Raw genomic sequence first — 25,540 nt, 5'->3', positions numbered from 1 at the left:
TGGCATCTGAAATCTGAATTCCACTATTCCTTTCATCTTTCCCACTGCCTTACCGTCTGTTATAAATGGAAGGGTATCTTCAATGGCTTCCCTTCTCCTCTGTCTTCTTTACTCATATTCTTAATTACAGGAAAAGAAATCAAGTAACAAATGTTACAGAAGCTCTCTTCCTTTAAAAGAAATGACTAATGACGGTTTTTATTTGGGTTTAGTTACCTCTAATGTTCTTTTAATTGTGTCAAACTAATATCATCAAAATTATAATGGCTCATTTTAATCATTAATACAGTTAATTAACTCCACTTTTGGTAAATAAAAATTAAAAAATATACAGAATACTCCTACGCATACAATTACAGCCAATTACACCATTAGAAAAATTCTCCTTCCAAAATAATAACAACAAGAATGACAACAATAGGGTGGTTCTACCATGGAAGGGAGAACAGAAAAAGGCAAGATTTTTCTCCTTTTTCTTCTGAGTTAGATAATAAATTGGAATTCATCCTATGCTTGATATTCACTTTAGACAATATTGTGCAGATACATTAACCTAAGTATAATTAAGTAAATGACATGACTTTTCTAATGAAGAAAAAGTTTTGAGTACCACAAAAGTTGGCTAGACTCAGTCTAACAACCTTCATCCCCTATAATATTGTAACCTGCAAAGTAACAATATTTCACAACTCCTTAGAGCTTGTTGCTTCAGTATCTCGACTCGTCTTCGCAGATGAAGGTTCCTCCCCCTTTAGCAAAGTAGAGCACGTAAGGCATCAATGAAGCTTCTTCCCGGTCTCTTTTGACCTGCTGTTCTCTTCTTTGAGGTCATTTTCCAGGTGAAGTTGGCTTTTTGCCCACCTGCTAACTTCTAAATATTCACAAGAGTCTATTTGCATCAATTATTTACTTACAGAAATAAACTTCATATGGAAGACCTTACTCCACAGGTTGGAGACTCTGTCACTCCACAATTTCACTGTAAATTTATCAGTGAAAATGCTTGGAACTCTAGTCCTTCAGGTTGGAGACTGTCAGATCCTCCTCTTCACCTACCTTTTGCTTCTTTCTCTTTTCTGAGGTCATCTCTGGGTAAGCAGATAGCTGATACTGCATCTGATCCAAATATCGGGACCTCAAGTGTTTGTTCATCGTTGTCATGTGCTTCGTCATGCTCATTGCCCACAATCGGTTCTCCACACTAGTTTCTACCTTCATTTGGATAGCTTCCCATGTTCTCCCTTGCTGCAATTTTCAATTCAAACACACACAAAACTAATTTTATTCCGCTTACTGAAGGTTTTCAACAAGCTGAACAACTTGAATTGAAAAGGTTGGAAAACAGTCAAGCTCCAAAAGAAACAAATGTACATAAAGAGAACCAGGTTTTGGACATTCACTGTATTCTCTGACATATTCATACCTAATGAGCTTTCTAAGCTACAGGTATCCATTTGGTATTTCAACTAATAATATTGGACTCACCTCCAGATCAAGGATCTGTTGAACCATTGAACTATAGCTCCGGAAACTAGAGGATTGTAGATGATCTTCCTGGGTGCTGCGGGTGGGCAGGAGAGTGCTAGTCCCCTCAGACCTGTTTGTCTGGTGAGGAGCCTTATCCAACACTGAAACATGTAGCCGAGGGAAACTTCTTCTGGCATATTCTGCTAACAATGATGTCTGTGGTATCACCACAAGATTTGTTATTCTCCCTGTTTAAAAATGAAAGTTATTTCAACTTATAAAGCCACAGTGTCACCAGTAATGTCTGTATACCCTATGTATTAGTATAACACATAACCTTTGTTGCCAGAAGATCAATCTACAAGAATAATAGAAAGTAGGAATATTTCATCTTGAACATGGTACACCTCTGAAAATTGGTTCAGTTTCATTATATGTCATGCAAAATTATAACTTAATAAGATTCTTTCCTCTCATCCAGTTTCCAACCAAACAGATGTTTAATACATCAGAATAGACACTTTTTCTTGTTCATATCTCTCTCCTTCCAACTAAACAGAGCTTAACTCATGCTGATACCATGCAACAATAAGATGCCATAAGATAGATCATCTGCTATCAGATAAGTGTAACAAAAGAAGTAATTGAAATACCCTTCTTATGATCAAATTTTCGAATTATTTGCCAATTTCTTACATCCCAAAGGCAAACTGTGCAGTCTTCAGACGCAGAGATTAACCACACTCCATTTATACTGAAGGACAGAGCAGTGATAGTTCCCCTACAGAGCCGACAGAGTAATTTCAACACTACATGCATTAAGACATAAAGAGGAGATAGTAAAAAGGCCCCATCGGCCCTCCAGGAATACATTAAAATATACTCCGACAAAATAAGTAACTATAAGGACTCATACATTACTTGTGCCTTCTCAGAACCGTAGAATGATTCCCCAAAACAATGGGAGGAATATCCTGAAACCCAATATCAAGTCGACTGATGAATATACTTCCATCATCACATCCAGAAAACAACACCTGCTCATCAGGGTCAAGAGCAATTGCAGTTACCCCCTGCGCATAAGAGTGAGTCTGTAACAGCCTTCCACTGGTCAGGTCCCAAACCTGTAAAAACACATTTGTGCTCCTTAATAAAAATTTTCTAAAAAATGGATTGGATGGCAACAGAAGCTTCATTCTTATATGTTGAAATAAAGTATTATTTTCTGCGTGATATGAGGCCCTAGAAAAAAAATGATAGATGTCCAAAAGAACTTGTTAAACTACTAAATGAGTTGACAACATAAAAACATATTGGAGACGGTTAACGAAATAACCTTACATACTCCATCGAGTGAGCTTGAAATCATAAAGGAATTAGAACCACTCGACATTGATAAAAGGGCAGTTACAGGAGCCTCATGCTGTGACCAAGTATAGAAAGAAAGCAAGTTTCCACATTGTTGAGAATCTGATATATCTAGCACACTTCCACCCAGATAATTAGACCAAGATATCACAATGAAAGGTAAGTAAATTTAATTGACGAAAGATGTTAATAAAGCTGGTATCAGGTGTTCACCTGATCATAGTCCAAACACTGATCACTCCATCATCAGCCCCAGAAATCAGAAGTGAATCATCACCAGAAATGCTGAGGCAGCTCAAAGATTTCTGATGAGCTCGCCAAATCTTTAGCAATTTTCCACTTGAAACCTATAAAAAACTCAAGAATACATTGCTGTAATTAGGAAAGTGCATTCGTTCAAATAAAGCTTTACTTGTGCTTTTAATTGTTGGGCTGACCAGATTTTGGGTGCGATTTCAACATCAGTTTAAAGAAATAACCAACCTCCAAATAGACCTTTAGATTGTATGGAAGTACAGAAAATAAAGAGATGGGAACAAAAATAATCATAGCCTAAAAATTTTGTCAAGAAAGAGCAATAAGAGAGGCCAGTATTATAAAGAAATGGCCAGCCGCCTGAAAGAGATACTTGTTTTCATGCCTTCAAGTGGATTTGTTATCTGAAAATAACCAGTAGAATTGGGTGCAAACATATGTTTTACCTCCCAAATATATGCGTTTCCAGAAGGAGCTCCACCAACAAGGAAAAGTCCATCTCTTGTGCTACAAATCGGCCCAATACATTCCAGTGGATAGCTTCTGTGTAGTGCTTGAGGCTGCAACTTAAAAAGAAGATGTTTATTTTTCATCCATTTTTTTGCTTAGTCTATATCTACATGTAACCAGAGATGACATTCAATCTGTTTACGACACTGAAGTATTGTCTCTAATCCAAACAGAGCAACCACAGAAATTGAATGATATGAAGGAAGAACAAGGAAAAAGAAGAAAATGGCTTCACCTGATTCTAACTGAATCGGAAGAAAAGGAAAAATAAAACAACTTACTCAGGTCCACTCTCATCACGAAGGAATTAATCATTAAATTTAAACACAACGAAAGCAACTTCAGCAGTATTTATCTTGAAGGAACACTGGCGAGTTGAGATATCGACCATTGCAACAGCGAATGACATCCACAAAGAGAAAGAGGGTAATGATATAAGAGAAATGGAGAGAATTACAAGTTAAATCATTGATCCGATTGCTTTCTCACATGCAAGAAGCCCAATGTTGGATTAATAAAAGTCTAAGGAACCTGATGGATTAACCAGTATAGGTTTTTCTTAAATAAAATAATCTCTGCAAGGTTGCTTTAAACATCAAAAAGAACATACAGTGTACTAAAGCTTAAAAGGCAGAAAAACAACATAATCAACTAAACGGTATCTCAGGGCGAAGAAAGATAAAAACTTCAGGGGAAAGCACATTATATGTGAACAAAATGATAACAAATAATCAAACCGAACTATCCAACAATCGAAAAGAACGACAGGGAATCAGAAATGACCCAAATAGAAGGAATGAAGAATTCAGCACGTAGCACCAACATGAACCCGATAATTCATAAAAACAACGCAATGGGCACAAACGTAAAGCTGAGAGCAAACAAAGGATAAAAGGCCATGCGAATTTCATTCAATGGCAGTCGATAAGCAGTCCTACAAAACAGTACCTAGTTGAAGCACCGAAAGACGGAAAAGAGAACGAAACTAAAAGTGTCGGTTCACCTTATTCAAAGACCAAGTGAAGATAGCCCCTCCTCCGAATGATCTATGCCTTTGTACTTGAGAAGCAACAAGGAATTGATTTTTGAGGCAAATAAGACCATGGGGAGGAGAAGCACAAGTAGGGATGTGACAAAGATCTTCTCCAGTCTCCAGATCCCATATGGTAATGCCAAGATTCATATTCCTATCACTGCATACCACCAAGGCCTCTCTGCTGCGTGCTTCTGCCATCTCCGCCCGCCCCTCTCAACTAGGCGGATTCTCAAGGAGATTATACAACGAACTTGTAATTCCTTCATTTCAGAAACATCGATGTCGAGTTTATAACCCGCAAGATTCAAAATTGGATCATTAATTAGTCGTTGTGTGTTGTGTTAATTCAACTCCAAATAACCCAGTTCGCGTCTTTCCAATTGCTTCACCTCTGAGTCAGAGACAATCTTGCTTGAGACCTGTATCCAAGTGTTACAGGGTTGGCGCTTTTAGACAGAATATGCTTAGGAAAAGACGGCAAATGCGGACACGCGTTTCTCCTCTGGTACGGCGGCAATTGCCCTATTCACGAGAAAAGGACAAAGCTGCTCTTCTCAACTCTAACTAACCCGCCTTGCCCTTGCCGCCTGCCGCCACCCGCCACCCGCCACCCGCCACACAATAAAATATTGAAAAAGAAAAATAGCTACCTACCTTCTCATTTATTTGTGAATGAATAATTTCACACAGATTAGTGTAATATCTCTCAATCTACTTTCTTTCACTTATTAAGTTTACAGGTATAGCTATAGTTTACAGCCCATCCTATCATGGTGTGTGGGCAATTATCTCCGATAAGTACATCCCGATACCCGCGTACCCTTTGCACCCTGTAATAATTGCTCTTCATCTTTTCTTAAACCTGCAGGAAAGCAACCAATATCATGTAGTCGAGGAAAGAAAGCAGAGGGTTGCTCGTTGAGAATCTTACGATTTGGTCACTGATCCATTCCGAGAAGCTTGTATTGCATCATAGTGTCCGTAACCATGATATAAGACCCGTACTGGATTTTCCTTGCCGTATTCTTGACCATATTCTGCTATCACTTTGAGTTTCCCAGACTTCTTATCATGCATGTAGACAGCAATAGGCGTCCTGTCAGCAGAAATTGCAGTAAGTGAAAAAGATTAATGGTTTTACATGGCGTTGCAGGTGGAGAAGAACTGACTGCAGAACATGGCAGGACATGAGAAGCTCGGGCTCTCCTCCCCAAATGTGGGGTTGTCTCATCTGCCCAATATATGTATCAAAATCACCTTCAAGAAACCTGCGCAGACAATTAAAATTTCTGGAGAAATTATGCCTAAGACTGGAGTTTGTCATGAAAGTGGAAGAAGTCTCTGTAGATACTTTATATTAAAAGTGTAGTCAGGAAAGGCCAACCAAGATCGTATTTCTTAGAAGGCAAACACTCGACGTTAATAACACTAAATGGCATGGATTTAAATTCAAAGAGAACTACTGAAGGAAACAAACCATTCAGTATCTGCACGTCTCTTGATGAATTCATCTACAACCTGTCAAAAATCCAATATGGAAAGGTGAAGCAGAGAAACAAATGAGAACTCAAGCATTGTACCGACTCTGCAAGACTAAAGTTACCTTGCCCCGTAGATCATCTGCCAGTTCTTTTTGAAGGCTCTCACTTGGAGAGGGCTTGCCTGCTCTCAAACAAGCACCATGAGCCACAGATCTGAAGAGGCATCTTCCATCCCCAGGAATACCTGAATCAAAGAACAAGCTAATGCTTAAATTCACCTTTCAGTGCAAAGAAGAAGACCACAAGCAGCAGGGCGAAGACATAAATATCGGTCTTCTGCTTTTGGACATAAATATGGATTAGGATACAGTTTCATTGAAAGGAACTACTCCAGGAGAACACCCAACTTTCCCTAGATATCATCTTCAAATTGTTTCCATCAAGCTTTATATCTCTATAATGAACAATAACAGTAGAAAGACTGGTTTTGATACATAATCAGAAGAAAAAAAAATTGTATCTTCATTTCAATTGACTGTGGCATGGTTCCCTATTGGTTCAGCTAAATGCCTCGTGAAATTCAATTTAAAAGTATTTCCAGATATTGTAATTTCAAGAGGAACGTAACAGGGAAAAAAATGGAAAAAAAGAAAAAGTAAAAAACACAAAATAAAACAAACCTAAGCCACCATCCATAAAAACTATAAAAATGGCAGCACCAACAGATAGCAAGGCCCCAATCTCAATAACGAGCAAACAAACAAGATCCGGAAAACGTCAAGTATTTTATCTATCCCAAGTTATACGCTCAATAGAAAAGAACGAACTACAAGAAAGGAATAAAAGCAGAACCACACCGAAAAGGCATCAGATACAAAAGAAAGCCAAAGAAACAAACATCAAAATCAGAACGAAACAACAACATACAAATCGTCCGCAACTGAGAAGAACAGTTATCGAACCAAGGGTCCGGGGAACCAAACATGCTTAATGGATTATTTATCGTAATTTCCCATGAAATGAAAAAAGGCACTCTTACGATCCAAATAGTAACGAAACGAAAACAAAGCCCAGAGTTGAAATTCACCTACTGCCGTCCGATTTGAGAAGAACACAGACGATCGGTGGCATCTCTGCTGAGAAAAAGCATCGTCCAAGACATCCGAATGGGAATTGAATTCGATTCGATTCGACTCGATTTGATTCTATTCTTAGTCGGAGCCTCTGCATCGTAAGAGAGAGAGAGAGAGAGGGAGAGAGAGACGGGAACGGACGGGAAGGCTGTTTAGTTTCGAAGTCGGTTTTAGTAGACTGATCTGAGTGCGACGTGGGCCCCGAAGGGGATGCCGCAGGTTAGCCGTTGATGAGGATGAAGTTCCTTCCGATTCGGTGCCGTAAAGCTGTGAGTTGATAAGCGTCCTCCACGCTCCTTTCTTCCTATTTCCAGCAATCCATTCGCGGGAACTTCTCTGCTACATTCACTGCCCACCTCCCTATGATCACCCATCAATCATCTCTCGACATCCTTATTGCTTCAATAAAAGGAGAAAGATAGGTGCTTGTTCGTTTTCTTTTTTTTCCCTCGTTTGAAAACTGTAACTATCCGTTCTTCAATTTCTTTCGTTTAATCTTTAAGGTTTATTTTCTGTACTGGCTTTGCTCGAATAATATTCTATTTTTTACAGGGATAAGTTGGTGACTCAAGCAATGGAAATTATGGAGGAACCTGCAACATCGTTACGATACAAGGCATGCTTCTTCAGAAATTCCACACTCTAATCAGTTATATCCGATTTTGAATTACGTTTAGTTATTTTTGTGATGTTTTAGTGCAATCAATGATGATAAAATGTGGTCTTGGCCGATAAAAAACAATTTTTTTTTCACATCTGCTGTCAGGATTATAAAGAGATATTGATATTTAGATAAACAAAGATAAGAGAAAGGTTATTTTTTTTCCCCAAAGCATATACGAAATTTAGAGCGGTTTCCGTCTATAAAATTTGGTTGAAAGTTGTCGTTATGAATTTTGTAGTTTGTGAGTTGTGGGTATTTAGTTGGATCGGAATGCATTCTGTTTATTTATTTGCTGAAAAACTTAAAGAATGAACATCTCTTACTGAATTCTTGAGTATTACAATGTTCTTACTACCAGAATTTTTATTGTATGATTTTCTTTACCGATTTGTATATTTTACAATGGAGTTTTGTCAGTCTACCCAATCGGCAACCACAAGAAGAAGACGATCTCGATTACTACAAACATGCGCAATGACCCTAGTGATCATTGCCCAGAAAGCCTTCAGGAAAGGTGAAGAGCTCCGGTGGCCCATAGGAGCCTCGGCACGAAAGCTGGAAACGGTAGCCGGACCCTTGTTTTACGTAATCCAGTGTGAATGGCTAGCGATACTCTCCTTTGCCGACGATCTAATATCAACCATCGAGAATGTAGCGGAATCCCACTTCCCTCCGTCTGGCGTTCTCTTCGATAAGATCGAGTCGCTGGTTTACGCCACTGAATCCCTTCCGCGGAAAATCGACCATGTATGCGACGAACTGGAAGCGACGACTCGCAAGGCGGCGGCGCTTAATTCGCCCTTAAACAAGGTTATTACAATGCTTGACCACTTGATGTGCACTCTGATAGACCCGAGATGCAGGAGAGCCAAGGAGAAAGACATCATCGAGGACGAGTGGTGTCGTGTGTCGACAAACGACAAGGCGTTGGGGGAGACACGAATTGAAGCGCAGCCGGAAAGGATGAAGTCGGAGATTCATATCAAACAAGTAGGCAACGACCCGATGGACGTTTCTGGTAATGAGGGGAAGAACAACGAGGAAGAGAAAAGAGGGAACAAGAGGGCGAAGAAGCGAAAGGTGGACACAGTTGATGTGAATAAAGAAGAAGAAACGGAGGATGTACAGAAAAAAGAGCTGATCATGGAATTATTTGATGCCGGCTGGGGAATTTAAATACCATCTTTGCATGTTTTCAGTTTAGGAATTCCGATCTGTTGATGGGCACCGTGTTTCTTGTTACTCCCAGCTACGACCCTCCCTCAAGGCGTCGCCGGAGTTCATGTGTGTCTGCATATTGTCAACAGAATCGGCCAAGACCGAGTTTTCTTAGATAAATTAGAAAACTGCGAGTTTATGACTTTATAATATATGGAGTGTAGGGCAAAGAAGAGAGGAGCTCGAGTATGAGCATGCCCTCTTTAATACTCTTTATTTAATGAAGGGTACATTCCATTAATTTTTTTGGAAAAAAAGCCAGTCTCTATTTTTCATCTTGTCGTGGATTTTTTTTTTCTGTTGGGAATAGAGAGCACAACACAGGAGGCATCTCAGAGGCGCTGTGTGCGCTAGACTTGTGCACCAGTAGATTGCATTGAGAGAGGTACTGTATGCACCAGTCTCAAACTATCAACGGACCCATGGTCAGTCGGCTTCACGGAACGGCTGAGAGAGATGCCGAGAAAAGCACTGCGTGTGCCGGCGTCGATTTCTCGATGGATGCAGACCAGTGTTGCGCACACCTATTGCAACTCAGCAGAGGCAACAAAGCAAACATTATGTGGGCATGTGTTGGCTGCACATTGGCGTCTAACTCTCGACAGTCGGCATCAAGAGCCATGAGAGAATGACAACCGCAGCTCTTTAGGACTCGGCCTTCTGCGATACATGGTTTAATTCCCGGGAGAGACGGGCCTACGCGTGTGAAGGAAGTCGTCGCTTGGTGCGCCGATAGCAAGCTCGCAGCAACGCAGGGACTATGTGCACCAGAGTTGGTTGCGCTCCGACGGTGCCTTCTCTACACAACGCCGATTGTACACATTGCCTATTACGATCGACATTGGATGCGCCGGCATCGAGCTCACGATAGACCCATGGTCCGTTGCGGCTTGGCGAAGGTGGCACCGTGGGCGGCATTCCGAGAAGAGAACTCAGACAATTCGCTTTGTGCCAGTGCATTGGCTACTGGCTAGCACATAAAAAAATAAAAAAATAACGCTGTGACACAGGTGTGCTATGTCAACCTTGCTGTGACACAACATGTGTCACACATGGATATGTGTGATTAAAAAAGAAAATTTGGTGTTGAGAGTGGGATTTGAACCCACAACCTCAACGTGGCACCTTAGATCAAAACAACCCGAACCCATATTTTTGTTAATTTTCTATTATACAAAATTTATTTAGGTTTTTATGCATACTTTATTTTTTATGCATATTTTTGGTTTAACTAAACTAAAGAATTAATAATTGGCATAAATTTTAGTCAATGTCATATTATTATTTTTATTTGAATAATTAAGTAATAGCCACAATATTCTTAATTATGAAAATATCTAGTGACATTAAGTATAATCACATAAAAGTTAATAACATAAAAATTATGATTAATCATAGAAATATAATAATTAAACCTACAAGGTAATTGTTATATTTAAGTGATTAATTAGACCTGGAAAGAAATATTTAAAAAAAAATCTAGATGTCCACCAACTTAGAAATAAATTTTGGATCTCATCATAAAGTAATATAAATCGCTTATGTGTTATAATCTAAGCCATTTGAAAAGATTATAATGACAAGTTAATTTTTTTTGTTTGAATTTATTTATATGGGCAAATATTCAATTTTTGGCATCATTGCATGTTTTAGTAAGCCTTATTGTTTATTTTGAAGTTGTTCAAACTTTATCCATTTTGATTCCTCCGATATTATTCATTTAAATGGTGATAATTATGTTGGTTGTTGTTTGGACCTTATTTGACACTCTTCGAGTGAATGAACCTCCAAAGCCTACAAAATAAATACCCAAGTTGATAAAACAATATATGATATTTTGGAGCGATCTAATCACTTAAATTTAATGTTTATATGTCTCACATTAATAAGAGTGTACGTGGATCCATCCTTGATTATGCCAAAGCAAAAGAATATCATTAATCTATTCAAGATTAGTTTAAGACTTTTGACGAGGTGTAAACAAACACCCAAATGACAAAAATGTGTTTCATGAAATTTAATGGCACCAAACGTAATGAAATTTAATGGCACCAAATGTATTCATAAACACATTATGCATATACGTGACATAACCGCTAAACTGAAATCGTTGGAGATTGAGATATTTGAGTCATTTCTGGTTTACTTTATCCTTTACTCGCTCCCATCTAAATACAAACCCTTCAAAATCTCATGTAACACATATAAGGAGAAATAGTCAATGAACTTCTGATTATATGTGTATAAGCAGAAGAGGGATGTTAAATGAAGAGAGGATTGAAAACGCAAGCGCATACTTGAAATCATCTCTTAATCAAATTAACAAATGATTCTTTTGCAAGAAGAAATGACATATAAAAACACTTGTCCCAAATTCAAGCATTGACTTAAAAATATATATTTATCTTTTTAGTATGTTTTAAATCTAACATGGTTAATATTTCTTATAATACTTAGTGGGTTGATTATGGTACTAAGATTCATGTTATCAACATTCAACACCATGTAGAGCTTCTTAATAGGGTTTAGGGATTACACAATGGATCAACTTAAAAAAGAGCGTTTCCAACATCCCAAACTTGCCGGTCAACAATTCGTTCGCTTATTGGGCATACTCCATTTCCTCAGGAACTGATTAGAAATTGAATATTTAGGGTTTAGGGTAAAAAAGCTAAAAAGGACTAGAATCTAAAATTCAATATCATGCTCTTTCCCAGTATGAAATACAGTAATTATCCTCAAAAAATAAGAGGACGGACCACAAATGATTCTATTCCACCATGCCCATCCAACTGCACTGCAAACAAATAAAACACATTCAGTTGTTCAACCCAACGAATGCCACGAAGATCATAAGTTAGACTGAATAACCAAGCTAAAGAAACAGAGGCAGGAAAGAGTCATACTGTTTTTCACGTAGCTCGTCTAATTATTCAATGCAGCCAACTGCACACATACGGAACACGTGGAGATATCATTCAAGTAGCTCATATAACAGTTACCACACATGAGATACCCTTCATGGCGTGGGCACCCCATCACCTCTCATCCCTCCTCTTCTTTTTATCCTCCCTTATCCTCACATTCCACATCTTTCTCCTCCTATTCTTCCCCCTTTTACCACTCTCCTCTCCTCTTTTTCTCCCCCCTCTCATTGCCTCCTCATCCTCTTGCCTGTCACATGTGCAGTTAGCATTTTCCAACTACTAATGGTTCAACTTAGTTTCCACCGGGCAATGAGAGTCTATGTTTTAGCACAAGATTATCTTTGGGCATAAACTGGCCTTAATCTTATCAAGGTAGTAATATTGAGAAATTCTTATTCATGGAAGTTTGAAATCAATATTGCCTAGAATTTGAGCATTCAAGGTAAACCAAACAGCTCTCTATTCACAATATTTGTAATTAATAACAAAATGTGCAGAGAAATGCGTTGGCATGCAAGAAGAACTAAGAAAACTGTTTATTCATTCTGTCAAAGGAGTTGGACATTTAGGTACACAAAACAGCACAACACTCAAAAAATTTGCATTTATTAACAAAAATTGGAAACCTGTTTGGAGATTTGCCGTGGCATGCTAGATGCGCTAAGAAAACTTTTAGTTGAACCAAAGGAATAGTTCAGGAGTTCAATCAATAAAGTTACCCATATGGCATGTTCAAAACGACCAAGTGTAAAAGAGCACCAATGAAATAGGAAGACATCAAGCAAGCAGGGTTTAGTACTTGTCAAAACTAGAAGAACGCAGCATATCTAGATATCCCTCAAGCAAAGGAGATATCCAGAGTTGATCATGAATGAACTAGAAAGTTTTAATTTGGTCTTGATTAAACTGATGCAAACTATGTCAAAAGAAAATCCGCAAAAGTTTTACATAAGCCAGTAAAGAGAAATATAACCTGGGGTAGAAATTGAAGAATAAGAGCAGTTTATGAGCTTCTAATGGAATGTTACAAGTTTAAAACAGAAACTTTTTCATGAGCACCCGACCTCAGAATGCATGTGATTTATGCTTATCAACGCCACAAATAATGCCATGTCATCGAGAAATTATATACTCCCTAAAGCTTTCGCCGAGCTAAGCACCTCTCACGAAACAACAAAACAAGACAGTTTGGAATTCCTAAAAATAGATCCAAACCCCAAGGCAACCAGGATTTCATAATTTACTAACATATACTAAAAGAACTTCTATCAACAATCAGTCAAATCTTCACGAGTACAGTTTCGGTCTATCGCAGATAATCAAAGAAAAAAGAGAGAAAATAAAAAGGTTGTACCTAACCAGATCCGACAATAATGTTATTGATCGGAATAAAGATTAGCTTCACGAAAAATCCAACGAATCCCATCACAACGAAACCGATCGCCGTCCGTAACGCTACCTTCGTGAATTCTACAATGGTGATCCGAATTAAAAAAAAAAAAAAAACGATCAGATTAAATAACAAACAGGAACTTCGACGACAAAGGAGGAAAAGAAATAATGGTTCAAGAGCCCAGCGAAGTAAATCGACGCTACAAAGCTTATACCTTTCCGATCAGGCTTGTGGCATCTCTTAACGAGGCGTGCGCTGTCCTTGGCGAATTCCCGCAAGGGATCAACGACGGAGTCCAGGGGATCCATTTGCGAGGAGACGGAAATTTCTCGAGTTCTCAACCCTAGACGGCTAGATCCAAGTTCGAATATCGTACTGGCCCGCACTAAAAAACAAATATCCTCGTCGGCTTTCTTCTCCATTTGCAAGGGGATCAGATTAAAATCTCAGATTTGCCCCTAAATAAACTGTCGTGGTGTGTCATTCAGGCCTTCTATCATAGGTTAAAAGGTCACATTCTTATATACTTTTTAAAAAATATAAAAATATAAATATGAGAGATAAATGCTATTTGGATTAAGAAGAAAAAAAAAACATAAATTGGAAAGCAGAATTAGGAAAATTAAAAAAAATTGACTTTATCATAAAGCAACTAATAAAACTCTATTACAACCTCGTTGTAAAACAATGCACAAAATGACACTAATACTTATTTAATCATCAATATTTCTAAACATTTATTGCTTTTGAATTATATGCAATATTTTTTAATAATATAACCTTCCCATTGTGACTCTTTCTTTAAAAAAAATAATTGGTATATTATTTATTTATAAAAAATAATAACTTAATATTTATATTTAGAAAATAATTGAGAAAGAATTATTTATAAATATTATTAAATTAATTGATATTTTAAATATTTTTATTTTATTTAAATCAAATATATTTTAAAATATCACTAATGTACACAAGGATCAAGAAAGAAATAGTAATAATAATATTAATAAACTTGTTTTATGTTTCTTCACGTTTCGCGCAAGTGTGATTGTGGATGGAACCGTTCGGTTTGCTTGAAATGGCTTTCTTTTCAAATTGACAAACCCATTCTACAAGATGCACATATCCAACCCCCCCACCCCAAATAACAGAGCAAAAGAATAATGACAAAAAAACAAAGGCAAAATCTCCCTCCTGGCCTGTACATCTCTTCTTTCTTTTCACAAGTAAAAAGGCAAAAAAAAAATATTTTGCCTAAAAAAGCAGAAAGTTCAACAGACATTTACAAGGTAAGAACAAACAGCAGAAGCTAGCATTGGTAGACCGAGAAGTTTTTAGTCTTCCAAAGGGAACTCCAAGTTCTACCCACCTTCATCGTTTTAATTTTCCACACGGGTTTTGACTCTTTTGATTCTTTAACCACCACATTGCTACTCTCAGCACGCTGAAGTACCCGTACCGGTGAAGGATCTCGCTGCCTCTGTTCACGAAACAACAACAACAGCTTTTGTGCTTTTTCCTTCCCTCTAGCAGTCCCATTCACTGAAAGAGACACCAAAGACGGTATCACCCCTTCTTGCAGCACAATCTGGCTGCTCTTCTCATCACCGTTGCACAGAATAAGCAAGCATGAAACGGCTTGCTCTTGCTCAAGTTGCTCCCCAGTGTCCAATATCGATGCCAACATACTAACAATACTTGGCATGGATATAATTTCATTTTTACCGGCTGTACTTGCTGCTACGTTTATTAACACAGCCATCGACTTTTCTGCCCATGTCCGGTCTGCAGGGTCAGTAAGGCGGGACTCTAGTCCAACAACAATCCCAGCTGATAACAGGCGAGGGATGTTGCTCGGATGCGTTGAAAGGTTGAAAAGTGTGTGTAGTGCATCCATCTTACATTGCATTGCCGAATCGGTTTGGAGAAGTCGAATAAAGACAGAAACAGCACGACTTGAGCCAATCATGGGCTTTGCTTCCTCCAGACATGACAGATTCAAGTAAAGTGCCGTGGCAGACTCATAAGCATTGGAGTTGAGAATCATCTCCTCCAATAGAGGCAGTACTTCAGCCGATAATATCATTTCCTTGTTCCTGGATGAGTGCAGAGATAAACATTTTAACATGTGCGAATTGTAGGGTATATAGACATTTCACATATAGGAAGTGAGTAAAAAATAACATTTAGATACTCCTCCCTTGAGTTTAACATGTGGAGTTTTAGATGAAGCAAATACATTGCAAGATAATGTTTTAGAAATAAAATAAGAGTAAAAATAGATTGGAGTAGGACCTAAGGAAAACAGAATTGAACAATATGAATCCCCAAATGATTCTTACAACTTCATTTTTGCTTTGCAAATGTTTCTTGGATTGTAGCATAAGGTGTATATCAATCTGGGTCTGTCAATTATTCAATTTGGTAAGGAAAAAAGGACAAATGCAGACTAGCATATCCAATTACTTACCCGTTATGGTTTACTGCAAGGTTGAAAAGAGCCATGGTTCCAACTTCTTGACCTTTCTCATCTCCTTCACAGACAGCTGACCTCAGAAATTTCACAAGTGGCTCAACAAAACCATTGGCACCCATGTAAATCCGAGCTTCCTCATCATCTTTCAATAAGAACCTGATCTCCTCAACCACCTTGCACTGTGTCTTCATATCTTCCCCATCACGCAAAACAGCCAGCAAACTCTCATATCTTTCAAACACATCCCCTTCGCTGTCCTCTGCCTCCTGGTAAGAACCATCCAAGTTGTGTATCTCATTTTCTTCTAGTTTCTCAATTTGTCCACTCTCCTCAAGAGGTGCCACTTTAATTTCCTTCAGTTTGCAAGTCTCAATACTCTCCATGGATCTTGATTCTGCAGTCTCCGACTCAGATAAAGCCAACCTCCAATAGTTCAGATCAAGAGATTCTGGTGGACCATCAGGAACAGGAACTCCATTGTGTTCACACCAGCTGGCAATCAGGCCTTTAACACAGTAATTTGGAGTCAAACAGAGATGAGAAAGCTGCTGCTGAGTTTTGGGACAGGTACAGTGCCCATCACTAAACCATTTCTCAATGCAGACCCGCTCATATGTCTGACCCGAAGAGATGATTACAGGGTCACACATGAGCTGTAATGAAATTGGACACCTAAACTCCTCTGGGGGGATTGGCATGTTTCCTGATCTCCTGCCACTAGGCTTGAAATTAAAAGAACCAAGTTTTGAGAGCTGTCTGTCAAAAGCACGAGCAACACAAACTGCCCCGCTGCAATCTTCAAAACCCTGAACTGTGGGAGAACAAGGAGTAGAACCACCCTGGGAGTCATTGTCATCGGAGAACTCACTTTTGAAATGCTTGGAGTACTTCCTCATGAGGTGTAGCAAGTAAGCCACAATGGATTCCTTCCGTTTGTCTTCCTCGATTTGGGCTCTTTCAATCAGCCTCTTCAGAGCTCGTCTCTCTGCAAGAGCAGCTCTTGAGGAAGTGATGCCAAGCCTTGTGGCAGCTTGATGAAAGACTTCAAGCTCATTAGTGTCATTAGAACTGCCATCAAGCTTCCTGTCCTGCTGGAGCAAAGCAATCACTTCATCACCAACCCGCTTCTCTACTTGATCAAGTGAGAATACAGTTGTCTCCAGCTCACCAACAATCTCTAATATCTACAATGAAATTCCATAGATAAGTTAATTCCACCAGCAATAAAATCCCACTAAGCAAGTCAATATCTGAAATTATTTTAAGGTATTCATTTAAAAAAAGTTCAGAAGCCAACTCATACCTCATTATAGATTTACTTTTTTTTTTTAATGGGATTTTTAAAAAAATGGATTTAGTTAAGAGTTCTGATTTTTTAAGTTTGAATGAGGTCATTATATGAAAGGGAATGGAACCGAGATCGACACTATAAAAACAACCATCTCTGTTTACCTTATACCAGTGGAATTACTATTTACCAAGCATAAACTGAGTGGTATTTATTACCTACTTCACTTACACAACACAAACATGTTACAAATAACAGCATTTTACACCTCTTATACATGTACAAATACAACTAAGAGAAATTCTGATGGATCATATTTCAGCACCACTCACCTGACAACCAATTGATTGGGGAACGATATCTTCAACACGCCTAAGACTGTCCACAAGAGCTGCTTTTGCCTTCTCGAACTTTAGAAGAACAGAATCCCCAGTAATAGCCTGACAGAATTAAACAAAAACCTTAACCTATTAGCATACCAAATACTGTCACATATAAAATAATCTCATATCCAAAAATCTACCAAACAGAAGTAAGCAAATATTGTCTTGCAGTGCAAAACCCTAAAATTTGCATGTACATAACAATGTGCACATTTTCAATTTTCTACCAGAGCATAGATAATCTTTATTGAACCAGAAAAAGTGATTGTTGCTTTGGCCCTTTTGGAAGAAAGGAAAGAGTTCAACTACAACTCTAAAAGTTTGAAGAGAGACAATATGGCAAGCATGCAACAGGCAACACAGCAAGTAACAGGGAGAGAGACATAGACAGAGAAACTTTTAGCATTTATAAATTGCCCTTGAGAATGTCAGATACATTTGTGATCAATTTGAGTTCGAATATCTTTCCAAGAATAAATTCTACATTATCAATTCATAGAAAAAAGTACTTAGAGGAGCCTTACTTAGCACCAATGCTTCAAGAGTACATACAACACTTCAAAGTATACATACATCTACATCATATAAGGTGCAGTCTGTAGGAGTAATCAAAATACTTTACCCTTATAACAGTAGTTTCTGGATCAAATATAGAAGATGCAATGCTAGTATGACCAGGCTTTGAAAGACAAATTCTACCAAGTAATTATTGAGGTTTTGACACTGATAAACAACCTTTTCTTTCAATAGTTAACCAGAACTTCCAAAGACAAGAAAAACATAAGCTCATATGTATTTTTGTTCTTTTCGTGATTGCAATTTCTTATCTCTTTTAGAGTGTTGATTACACATTGCCATAATACACATCAAGTCCCTTGGTAAGCCCAGAATCCACAACTTCTTCACAAGTAGCCATCAGCTAAATAGCTAATCCAACAGTCTGTAAACTACCAAAGAAAAGCAGTAGAGTTTAAAAACAACAAAAGTACCATCCTAGGGACAATGGGTTCACACAAGGACCTCTAAGCTTTCTGAATAAAAAACAAAGATAACCTTTTCAAAATAAAAAAATTAAATTATTAGATGTCCAGCAGACATACAGAAATTTTTTAATTACCAAATAATGTTTGATCCAATCCATTTTATCATCAAATAATGAGAAGAAAGTTAGCTTCTACTTTTAATTAAAAGAAGATTTTCTGAATTTACCAAATAAAGTTTGCTGCAATCTGAACAGTGTTGAAGAAGATTCTTTGCCTTCTCAAGAGACACATGCAAAGAACACAGTGCCTGTATGCCTGACTTGCTTCTCGGCCTCGCTGCTTCTAATTCAGGGAAAACTCCTAACACTTTACAAACAATTTCAGAAAGCTTTCTACAGAGTGCTCCATGAAGCTGCATGAAAAACAATAAGAAAAATCAGAATCTACTTCTAGAAAAAATTCAATCATGAAGTTTTAAAATTGTAGAGAAAATGCATCCTTCTGTGCATTTTGATGCAAATGCAATAAAACCTACAGCTCAAACATGCAACATACATACACACCCCTGCAACACATAGCAGATGGACGGCACTGGAAGAAAATCAGCTAGCACTAAAAAGTAAAAAAAATAAAAAGGAATTCAGGCAATAAGGTATAACCCTAATCTTAGAAATTTATGTTTACCGATAAGTCTCTAAATCTATAAATGTCTAAACAGGAACAAAATGGACTTGCATGCAACAAACAAATAAAGCTTCGTTTGTGGTGCAAACTTCTACAATTTACTGTTGATCAAAATCAGATTTATGCATTAAGGGAAAAACAAAGATAATAATACAAGAAAATATAAAAATAGCACAAGGACAAGATGAAAAAGTATTTGAGTAACAATCATCATGAAACAGATAATTCAGGTCTCCGTCCATCAAACTCTGGGCTGTGAAAAATCGTGCATGTAGACAAAATTTCTTTTCACAGATAGAACAGCTTTACTTGCACAGAATGACTCAATACAGCTTATGAGGAGCATCTTTATGCGACCACACCAACAGACACAAGGGAAGGCAAAAAAAAAAAAAAAAACAAGTTGCAAAACCACCAAGTAATCTGTGGAACCATCAAATACCAGAAGACCTTGCATATCATGGTATAAAAGAAGCTTTATATAAAACCGCATATAACATCTCCATGGATTAAACAACACTTATACCAATTATTAAAACAGAGAAACAATAAAGAGATTGTCACAGCCACAGTTATAATCAAAGTGCAAGAAATACATAACACAATCACCATGCTCTATGCATAGCATTGCACAGCTACAAAGTGGGAAGGGAGATGATACTATCTACTTCCCATAAGAGAAAACAGAATGCTCGAAAAGTGAAAAAATACCTTAGCATCGCTGGCTGCAAAAAGACTTTCTTCAACTTCGGCAACATCCATAATTTTAACTCAATATTACTCACAGAAACTCAGTTGAACTGAAATCGAATAATTAGGCCATGGTTAGCATAGAAGAATCAACCCACCCATGATGGGTAATGCAAATGCCAAAACCTTCTAAAAAAGAGTTTCAACTTCGAATACACGGAGAAAAAAATGCAAGAATTAGCTGAGAAATAGAGAATCAGAATGACAGTGAAAACACCTAATGGATAAAAAACATAGGCAATATCCAAAAATACAACTAGATGATAATAAACAATTAAATATATATTCATAAAGCTAATGCAGACAAAGCAGCTCCTTCAACAGGAGCAAAAACAAAAATTAAGTAGAAGGTACAGGACCTCATTTCATGGCAAATTATTCCAGAAAAGATCCCGTATAGAGAACAACAATACGTTAAACAGAAGGAAAAAAAAAAAAAAAACAGAGATTCCAAAATATTCTGCCTAAATAACCCAGTTCAAATCTAGAATGCAACAAGAAGAAAAGGCAAATAGAAAGACTGAAAGGACCAAATGAAAACTATCTAAAAAAACTGAAATGTGTCGATTGCACTGCAAATCGCAAGTAGATGACAAAGCTCACAAAAAATAAACGATAACAGAAAAAGCAACTGGAAATTAAACCAAACCACGAAAGGAACGAAAATTGAACGGACGAAAACCAGACAAGAAATACATTGAAAATTAGACGCCAACCCCTCAGTAGCCACCAGTAGGGGAACAGTACCAAAAACTGGGGGGAAAAAAAGGGTAAACATTAGGTCACCTGAAACAAAAACGTACCCAAAGTAGGTATTTTCTCCGAGGAGGCTTCATCGAAGAGCATGACAAAAGGCTTGGAAACTAGATTAATCGACAACAATGAAGACCTCGCAGGTTCGAAAGGAGAGACAAAATCAAGGGTTGTTGTAATCTTCAGTTTCGAAGGAGCGGTGGAAGGAGAAAGAGGAAGGAGTGAAAAAAGGAGGAAACTGAATTTGGTATTTTTTAATATACGCGAGCGATCGTGCTCGCGAGAATAAACTAGATTAGTTTTTCAGTTCTTTATGGTTTATAAAAACAGTAAATTCAGATTGGAGTTTTCCCGCTTTTGTCTCCCGGATTACCGGCCGACATTTGCCGACTTCGTCGTTTGTCAGTTAGCAGTTGCGTCATTGGCGAAGCAAAATGACAAGAACGTCCTTGCCAGGAGACCATGGTAATTTCATCGTTGGTATATTTCCGGCCCCACAAAACGTGGGCTTCATAATTAAACACGTCCTTAGTTGAACCCAAACATTTAAATCTTGTACCTAGACTATACATGACATGGCAGACCATTAAAAAGCCCACTCACAATAATTAGAGTTTTTACCTCTTCTTTACGAATATTAAGTGGATATAATGGTAGTATCGGAAATATCTCAAGGGTAGAAAAGGTACGCGAGGGGGTTGGATGATCTTTTCTCGCAGCTGGTGCCTGTGAGGAGTACGGACTAGGGAATCTCTAATCTGTCGGGTCAGTTTTACATCCTTGCCCTCGGAACACGTTTCACTGTTTTTAACCATTTTACAGCTCGCCTGTGACATTGATTACCCAAATGGTAAAAACCAAATTCACGTGGAAGAGTTGCCGCCTTCCCCAAGCAAGAGACATTATTACACTTCATCTGCGCTATTCCAACGGCTACCTAGTGCGTTCTCTTTATCTCAAAGTGAATCTAACCGTAAACAAGATGGGCCCACTTCCGTATGTTCCTGCGCCCGCTTCGTCAGATTCGATAGCACGTGCTACTCATGTGCGTTCGTTCGATGTCGAAGTTGAGGGGAACGGAGCACCGCCGTGTCCACCGGCTCCGGTCTGGAATCCGGCATTGCCAAGTGTCACGGAGGTTCGTTTGGGGATTGGGACAAGGGGGTGTGGAGTGCCCATATGACAATGTTCCCATCCCATTTACGCCCAAACTAAAAATAATGATATCCAATTATCTCTTTGCCCTATATTCATTGCACTTGAAACAAAAACCAAAAGAGGAGAGAGAGGGGGCCAAAGTGGGCGCTGTAAATGCTCTCAAATGAGACTTCTTCGTCCTCAAAATAAAAAGCGGTAGTGAGCAAGATGGGTAAAATGGAAGTGAAAAAACCACAGGCTTCTTCTCCTCTTTCTTCAGCGGTGGGTGGGTGGCACATTAAATCAAAACCGATTCTAGGGTTTTAGTTCCACTTTGACGGCGGCCGGAGTGGTCCTGCTTCCTGCGACGCAATTGAGTCTCTCCAACAGGACAAGCCACAATACAGTGCACTCAAATGATGAAGAAAGAGACAAGTTCTTTCAAACCTTTTCCCACATTAAAGGTGTGGTTGTGGAGCCGTGATCGGTTGTTTTTATTCTATTTGGTCAATTTGGAGAGGTGGAAAGGTGAGAGCTGAGAGGCTAAAGTTGTTTCTCTACTTACATGAAAGAGGTCACGTACTTAACTAACAAAACTGTCATTAATCTTGTCGGTGCTTAATGTTTACGTTCTTTATTGCTTTCACACCGACCTGCCTCTCTACCCTGCAAGTGGCTTCTTTTCGAGGGGTGGGTGGTTCGAACCCGTGACCGTAACGTCGATCCTTAGTTTATAACCTTTAGAAAGCTATTATTGGTTAGTGTAACTTTGACAAAATATTGAATAATGTGTAACTTAATTTAAAAAGAGTATTTTCATGTATTTTATATATATACTATTATCCAAAGTGTCATCAGCTTGGGAACATTATAATATTAGAGAATTGAATGCATAAAAATCCTTGTTATGTAGTTTTGTTTTGTAACAGTGTTTCGATCATTCTGGAAGAAAATGATTTTCAAGACTCCATGAATTTAGCTCATGGAGAAAAAGGGAGAGAGACCCATTGGGAGAAAACCTGAGGAAGAATAAGTTATGGATTTGATGATCTTAACCCTCCCCCTGAAGATCTATTTATAGATTAATAAAATTACTGTATTATAATAATACTCCTACACTCAAAGTTTAGGGTTTTAACCCTGGAACTTTAACTTAATTACAACAATATTATCTCAATGAGATGACTCTTTATTTACCATCCTGCCGTCATTGTATAAGGGCCTATGGACTTTTTTCTTGATTTGTGGGTCTTGAGCTTGTCTTCTATATCTCTTGGATGCATGGGTCTTCCTTGGTCTTATGGGTTTGGGCCCATCTTCTAACACACTTGGATATGTGAGTCCTCCTTGGTCGTATAGGTTTGGGCCCTGTCTTCCAACATGAATAGCTCAAACTCAATTAATCCAATAAGAAGCCCCACTGGACCCAACACCAACTCAATTTGGTCAAACCAAACCAAAGCAGGCCAAAAAAAAAAAAACCTGCAATTGATGGCTTTTGAATGTTGTAATTCCTATAATCGATTTACCAATTTTCTCCCTCTATTATAAGTTTGGGATAATACTATAAAAGGGGAATGGAACAATGAACAAAGGATCCTTTTAGGAAGTTCTTTGGGTTGAGCTCTTGAAGAAAATAAATTAAAAAAAAAAAAGGAGAGAAGGATTATGTTGTGCTACTTTATGAACAAGACACCATGCCTTGCAAAACTCCAACACTCAACAACCAATTTGAGGAGAAGAATCAGAAGCATCTTCCATGTCCAAAGAAGTAAGTTTTAGATTGTTATAAGATGCATTTCCTTGTTGTAATCGAACAATGTATCCCCAACATGTCAATCTAAATAAGTGATTTTGTAATTCTTTATTGTCAATAGTTTTATGGTATGTTTATTTTACAATGAATGGAATTACATAATAAACTATAATTTCCCACAAACAAATGGGAGAGGATAATGTCTCCCGCTCCCTTTACACATACCTCCCTTATGTGAAGGGAGTGGGAAGGGAGAGACTCTAGCCTTTCCCTTTCTCTCTTGTTCTCTCTCTCATTGCATCTTTTCTCCCTTGCTTGGGCCCAATGAGATTCTCTAGCAAGGACAGGGAAACCTTTTATATACATTCAAGGGGAAGTTTGTCCTTCTATCTGGCTTCTCTTATGTTGTTAAGAGAGAAGGGTGTAGGGGTGGGCATAGGTCGACTTCTGAAAACTCAAACTTTGACAAAAAACTCATAAAGGAGTTAGAAAAATGATTAAATGTAGCCTATTCACATACGAAGACTAAGATTCCAAGTCAGCTTACCTTGATGGAATTGTAAAATATTGTTAATGGTAACAAAAAATAACAATATGGTTTGCTAATTTTAAAACCTTTCACTTAGTTAATTAAATTTGTTTATAATTGACATTTTAAAGTAACTTTTAGTACTTAAATGGACCTTGTCTCCTCTGTGGGATTTCATTAAAATGTGGTGCTTAAATTGAGTAGAATGAAGCATGTCATAACAAACTATTTAGTGCATGACTGTTTTTGCCTCAATAAAGTTCAGCCATCGGTTCGATGGAGGATGATTGTAAGAAAATATTTTTCAAGGGTAAATTGGTAATTTTAACTATGCACAACCTACCCCTAATGGTCAGGTAATTTGTTAAGAAGTCAGTGTAGTGGTATCCCTTATTATTTTTATTTTTATGGCTCTATCTTAAGTATTTTATCAACTTTAATAGAAAAAGGGGTATTTATTTCTTTTTGCCTCAATCTCACTTAAGTTAAATAAAACCAAGTTATGGGTTGAGTTTCCCCCAGTTGCCTCAACGTCGCCATTTCTCGCACCTTTTCCTCTCTTTTCCTTCACTCACTTCTCTTTTATCTCTTATATCTAAATCTCAAATCCTTCATGGTATCAGAGTGGGTCATTTAAAGCTTGGAAAGTTCTTCACGCAGTATTGTTCCTTCTCCTTTTAGGTCTCTCTTTCTTCTCACATAAGGGTTTTACATAATTTATCTATTGTGAAAGAAATGCTAGATTTGTTAATTATTTTTACCATAAAACATTTGGTTAAATACCTTTACAGCTGATTAATCAGCCTACGAGTCCACTACTTCCCCTTCTAGTGAGTTATTTGATGCTCTTTTATTGAAAAATTACTTGTGTCACTCATTCTATACACAGGTCAGCCCTCTTTGTGGTGTTTGTTTGCAATTTTGAGTATTGAGTTGTTGGAATTAAGGATTTTTGGCATGATACTACTGATTAATGTGAAGACTTACTGATATGTGACTAACTTATGCCTTGAAGTTGAGATTGGTAGGGCCCATTGAATTTGCACTGGTAAGGGTAAAGATCTAAGGTATTCTTTCCCGATTTCTACTATTACTTTGAAGTTGATTGTGGGTTGTTGTTAGATTGTTGAGAAGTGGAATGACTGAAGCTACCAAGATTGTAGCTTATGTTAAATCGAATGAGGGTTCAGAGACTAAAGAATTCCACTGTATTCAAGTTACATTGTTAAAGTTTAATGGCTAGAATTATGCTAATTGCTCTCAATTTGTGCTTATGTTTTTAAAGGCAAAATATCCTAAGGAAGATCTTATGTTTGTCTAGTTTGTCTAGTTCAGACAAGTTCAGGTAA

General features: G+C 37.9%; 3 protein-coding genes and 1 pseudogene across 6 annotated transcripts; all 4 read right to left on the bottom strand.

Moving 5' to 3' along the window:
• Positions 1–427: 427 nt before the first annotated feature.
• LOC137963738 (protein ROOT INITIATION DEFECTIVE 3-like) lies at positions 428–5,073 on the bottom strand (annotated as a pseudogene).
• Positions 5,074–5,309: 236 nt separating this feature from the next.
• LOC137963349 (OVARIAN TUMOR DOMAIN-containing deubiquitinating enzyme 4-like) lies at positions 5,310–7,852 on the bottom strand. Its single transcript, XM_068810483.1, has 7 exons — positions 7,844–7,852; positions 7,205–7,322; positions 6,240–6,361; positions 6,114–6,154; positions 5,806–5,904; positions 5,568–5,732; positions 5,310–5,498 (listed from the first exon to the last, which is right to left on the bottom strand). Exons 1-7 carry the CDS (start codon positions 7,850–7,852, stop codon positions 5,483–5,485), a joined length of 570 nt encoding a protein of 189 aa, XP_068666584.1. The 3' UTR covers positions 5,310–5,482.
• A 3,969-nt stretch (positions 7,853–11,821) lies between these two features.
• On the bottom strand, positions 11,822–13,856 carry LOC137962880 (protein transport protein Sec61 subunit gamma-like). Of its 3 annotated transcripts, XR_011115177.1 has the most exons (4): positions 13,667–13,856; positions 13,414–13,529; positions 12,039–12,306; positions 11,822–11,929 (listed from the first exon to the last, which is right to left on the bottom strand). XR_011115177.1 is itself a non-coding variant. In XM_068809999.1 (3 exons), exons 1-2 carry the CDS (start codon positions 13,758–13,760, stop codon positions 13,414–13,416), a joined length of 210 nt encoding a protein of 69 aa, XP_068666100.1. In that variant the 5' UTR covers positions 13,761–13,855; the 3' UTR covers positions 11,822–11,924. The 3 variants fall into 3 exon arrangements, 2 of the variants coding, with proteins under 2 accessions (XP_068666100.1, XP_068666099.1); XM_068809999.1 differs by lacking the exon at positions 12,039–12,306 and having other exon boundaries at positions 11,822–11,924; positions 13,667–13,855; XM_068809998.1 differs by lacking the exon at positions 12,039–12,306 and having other exon boundaries at positions 13,667–13,851.
• A 773-nt stretch (positions 13,857–14,629) lies between these two features.
• Positions 14,630–21,036, bottom strand: LOC137962580 (U-box domain-containing protein 45-like). Of its 2 annotated transcripts, none has more exons than XM_068809531.1 (6): positions 20,803–21,036; positions 19,978–20,066; positions 18,809–18,994; positions 17,549–17,656; positions 15,923–17,112; positions 14,630–15,548 (listed from the first exon to the last, which is right to left on the bottom strand). In XM_068809531.1, the coding sequence occupies exons 2-6, from the start codon at positions 20,026–20,028 to the stop codon at positions 14,762–14,764; spliced, it is 2,322 nt and encodes a 773-aa protein (XP_068665632.1). In that variant the 5' UTR covers positions 20,029–20,066; positions 20,803–21,036; the 3' UTR covers positions 14,630–14,761. The 2 variants fall into 2 exon arrangements, with proteins under 2 accessions (XP_068665632.1, XP_068665631.1); XM_068809530.1 differs by having other exon boundaries at positions 20,820–21,036.
• Between the last annotated feature and the right edge of the window lie 4,504 nt (positions 21,037–25,540).

Source organism: Aristolochia californica, unplaced genomic scaffold (genome assembly GCF_029961685.1).
Source record: "Aristolochia californica isolate CCGP_79_NKW_82.1479 unplaced genomic scaffold, dmAriCali1.0.hap1 SCAF_4, whole genome shotgun sequence".
Classification (NCBI taxonomy): Eukaryota; Viridiplantae; Streptophyta; class Magnoliopsida; order Piperales; family Aristolochiaceae; genus Aristolochia; species Aristolochia californica.
Note: the sequence above shows the minus strand (reverse complement) of the source record. Positions and strands in the feature narration are given on the sequence as shown.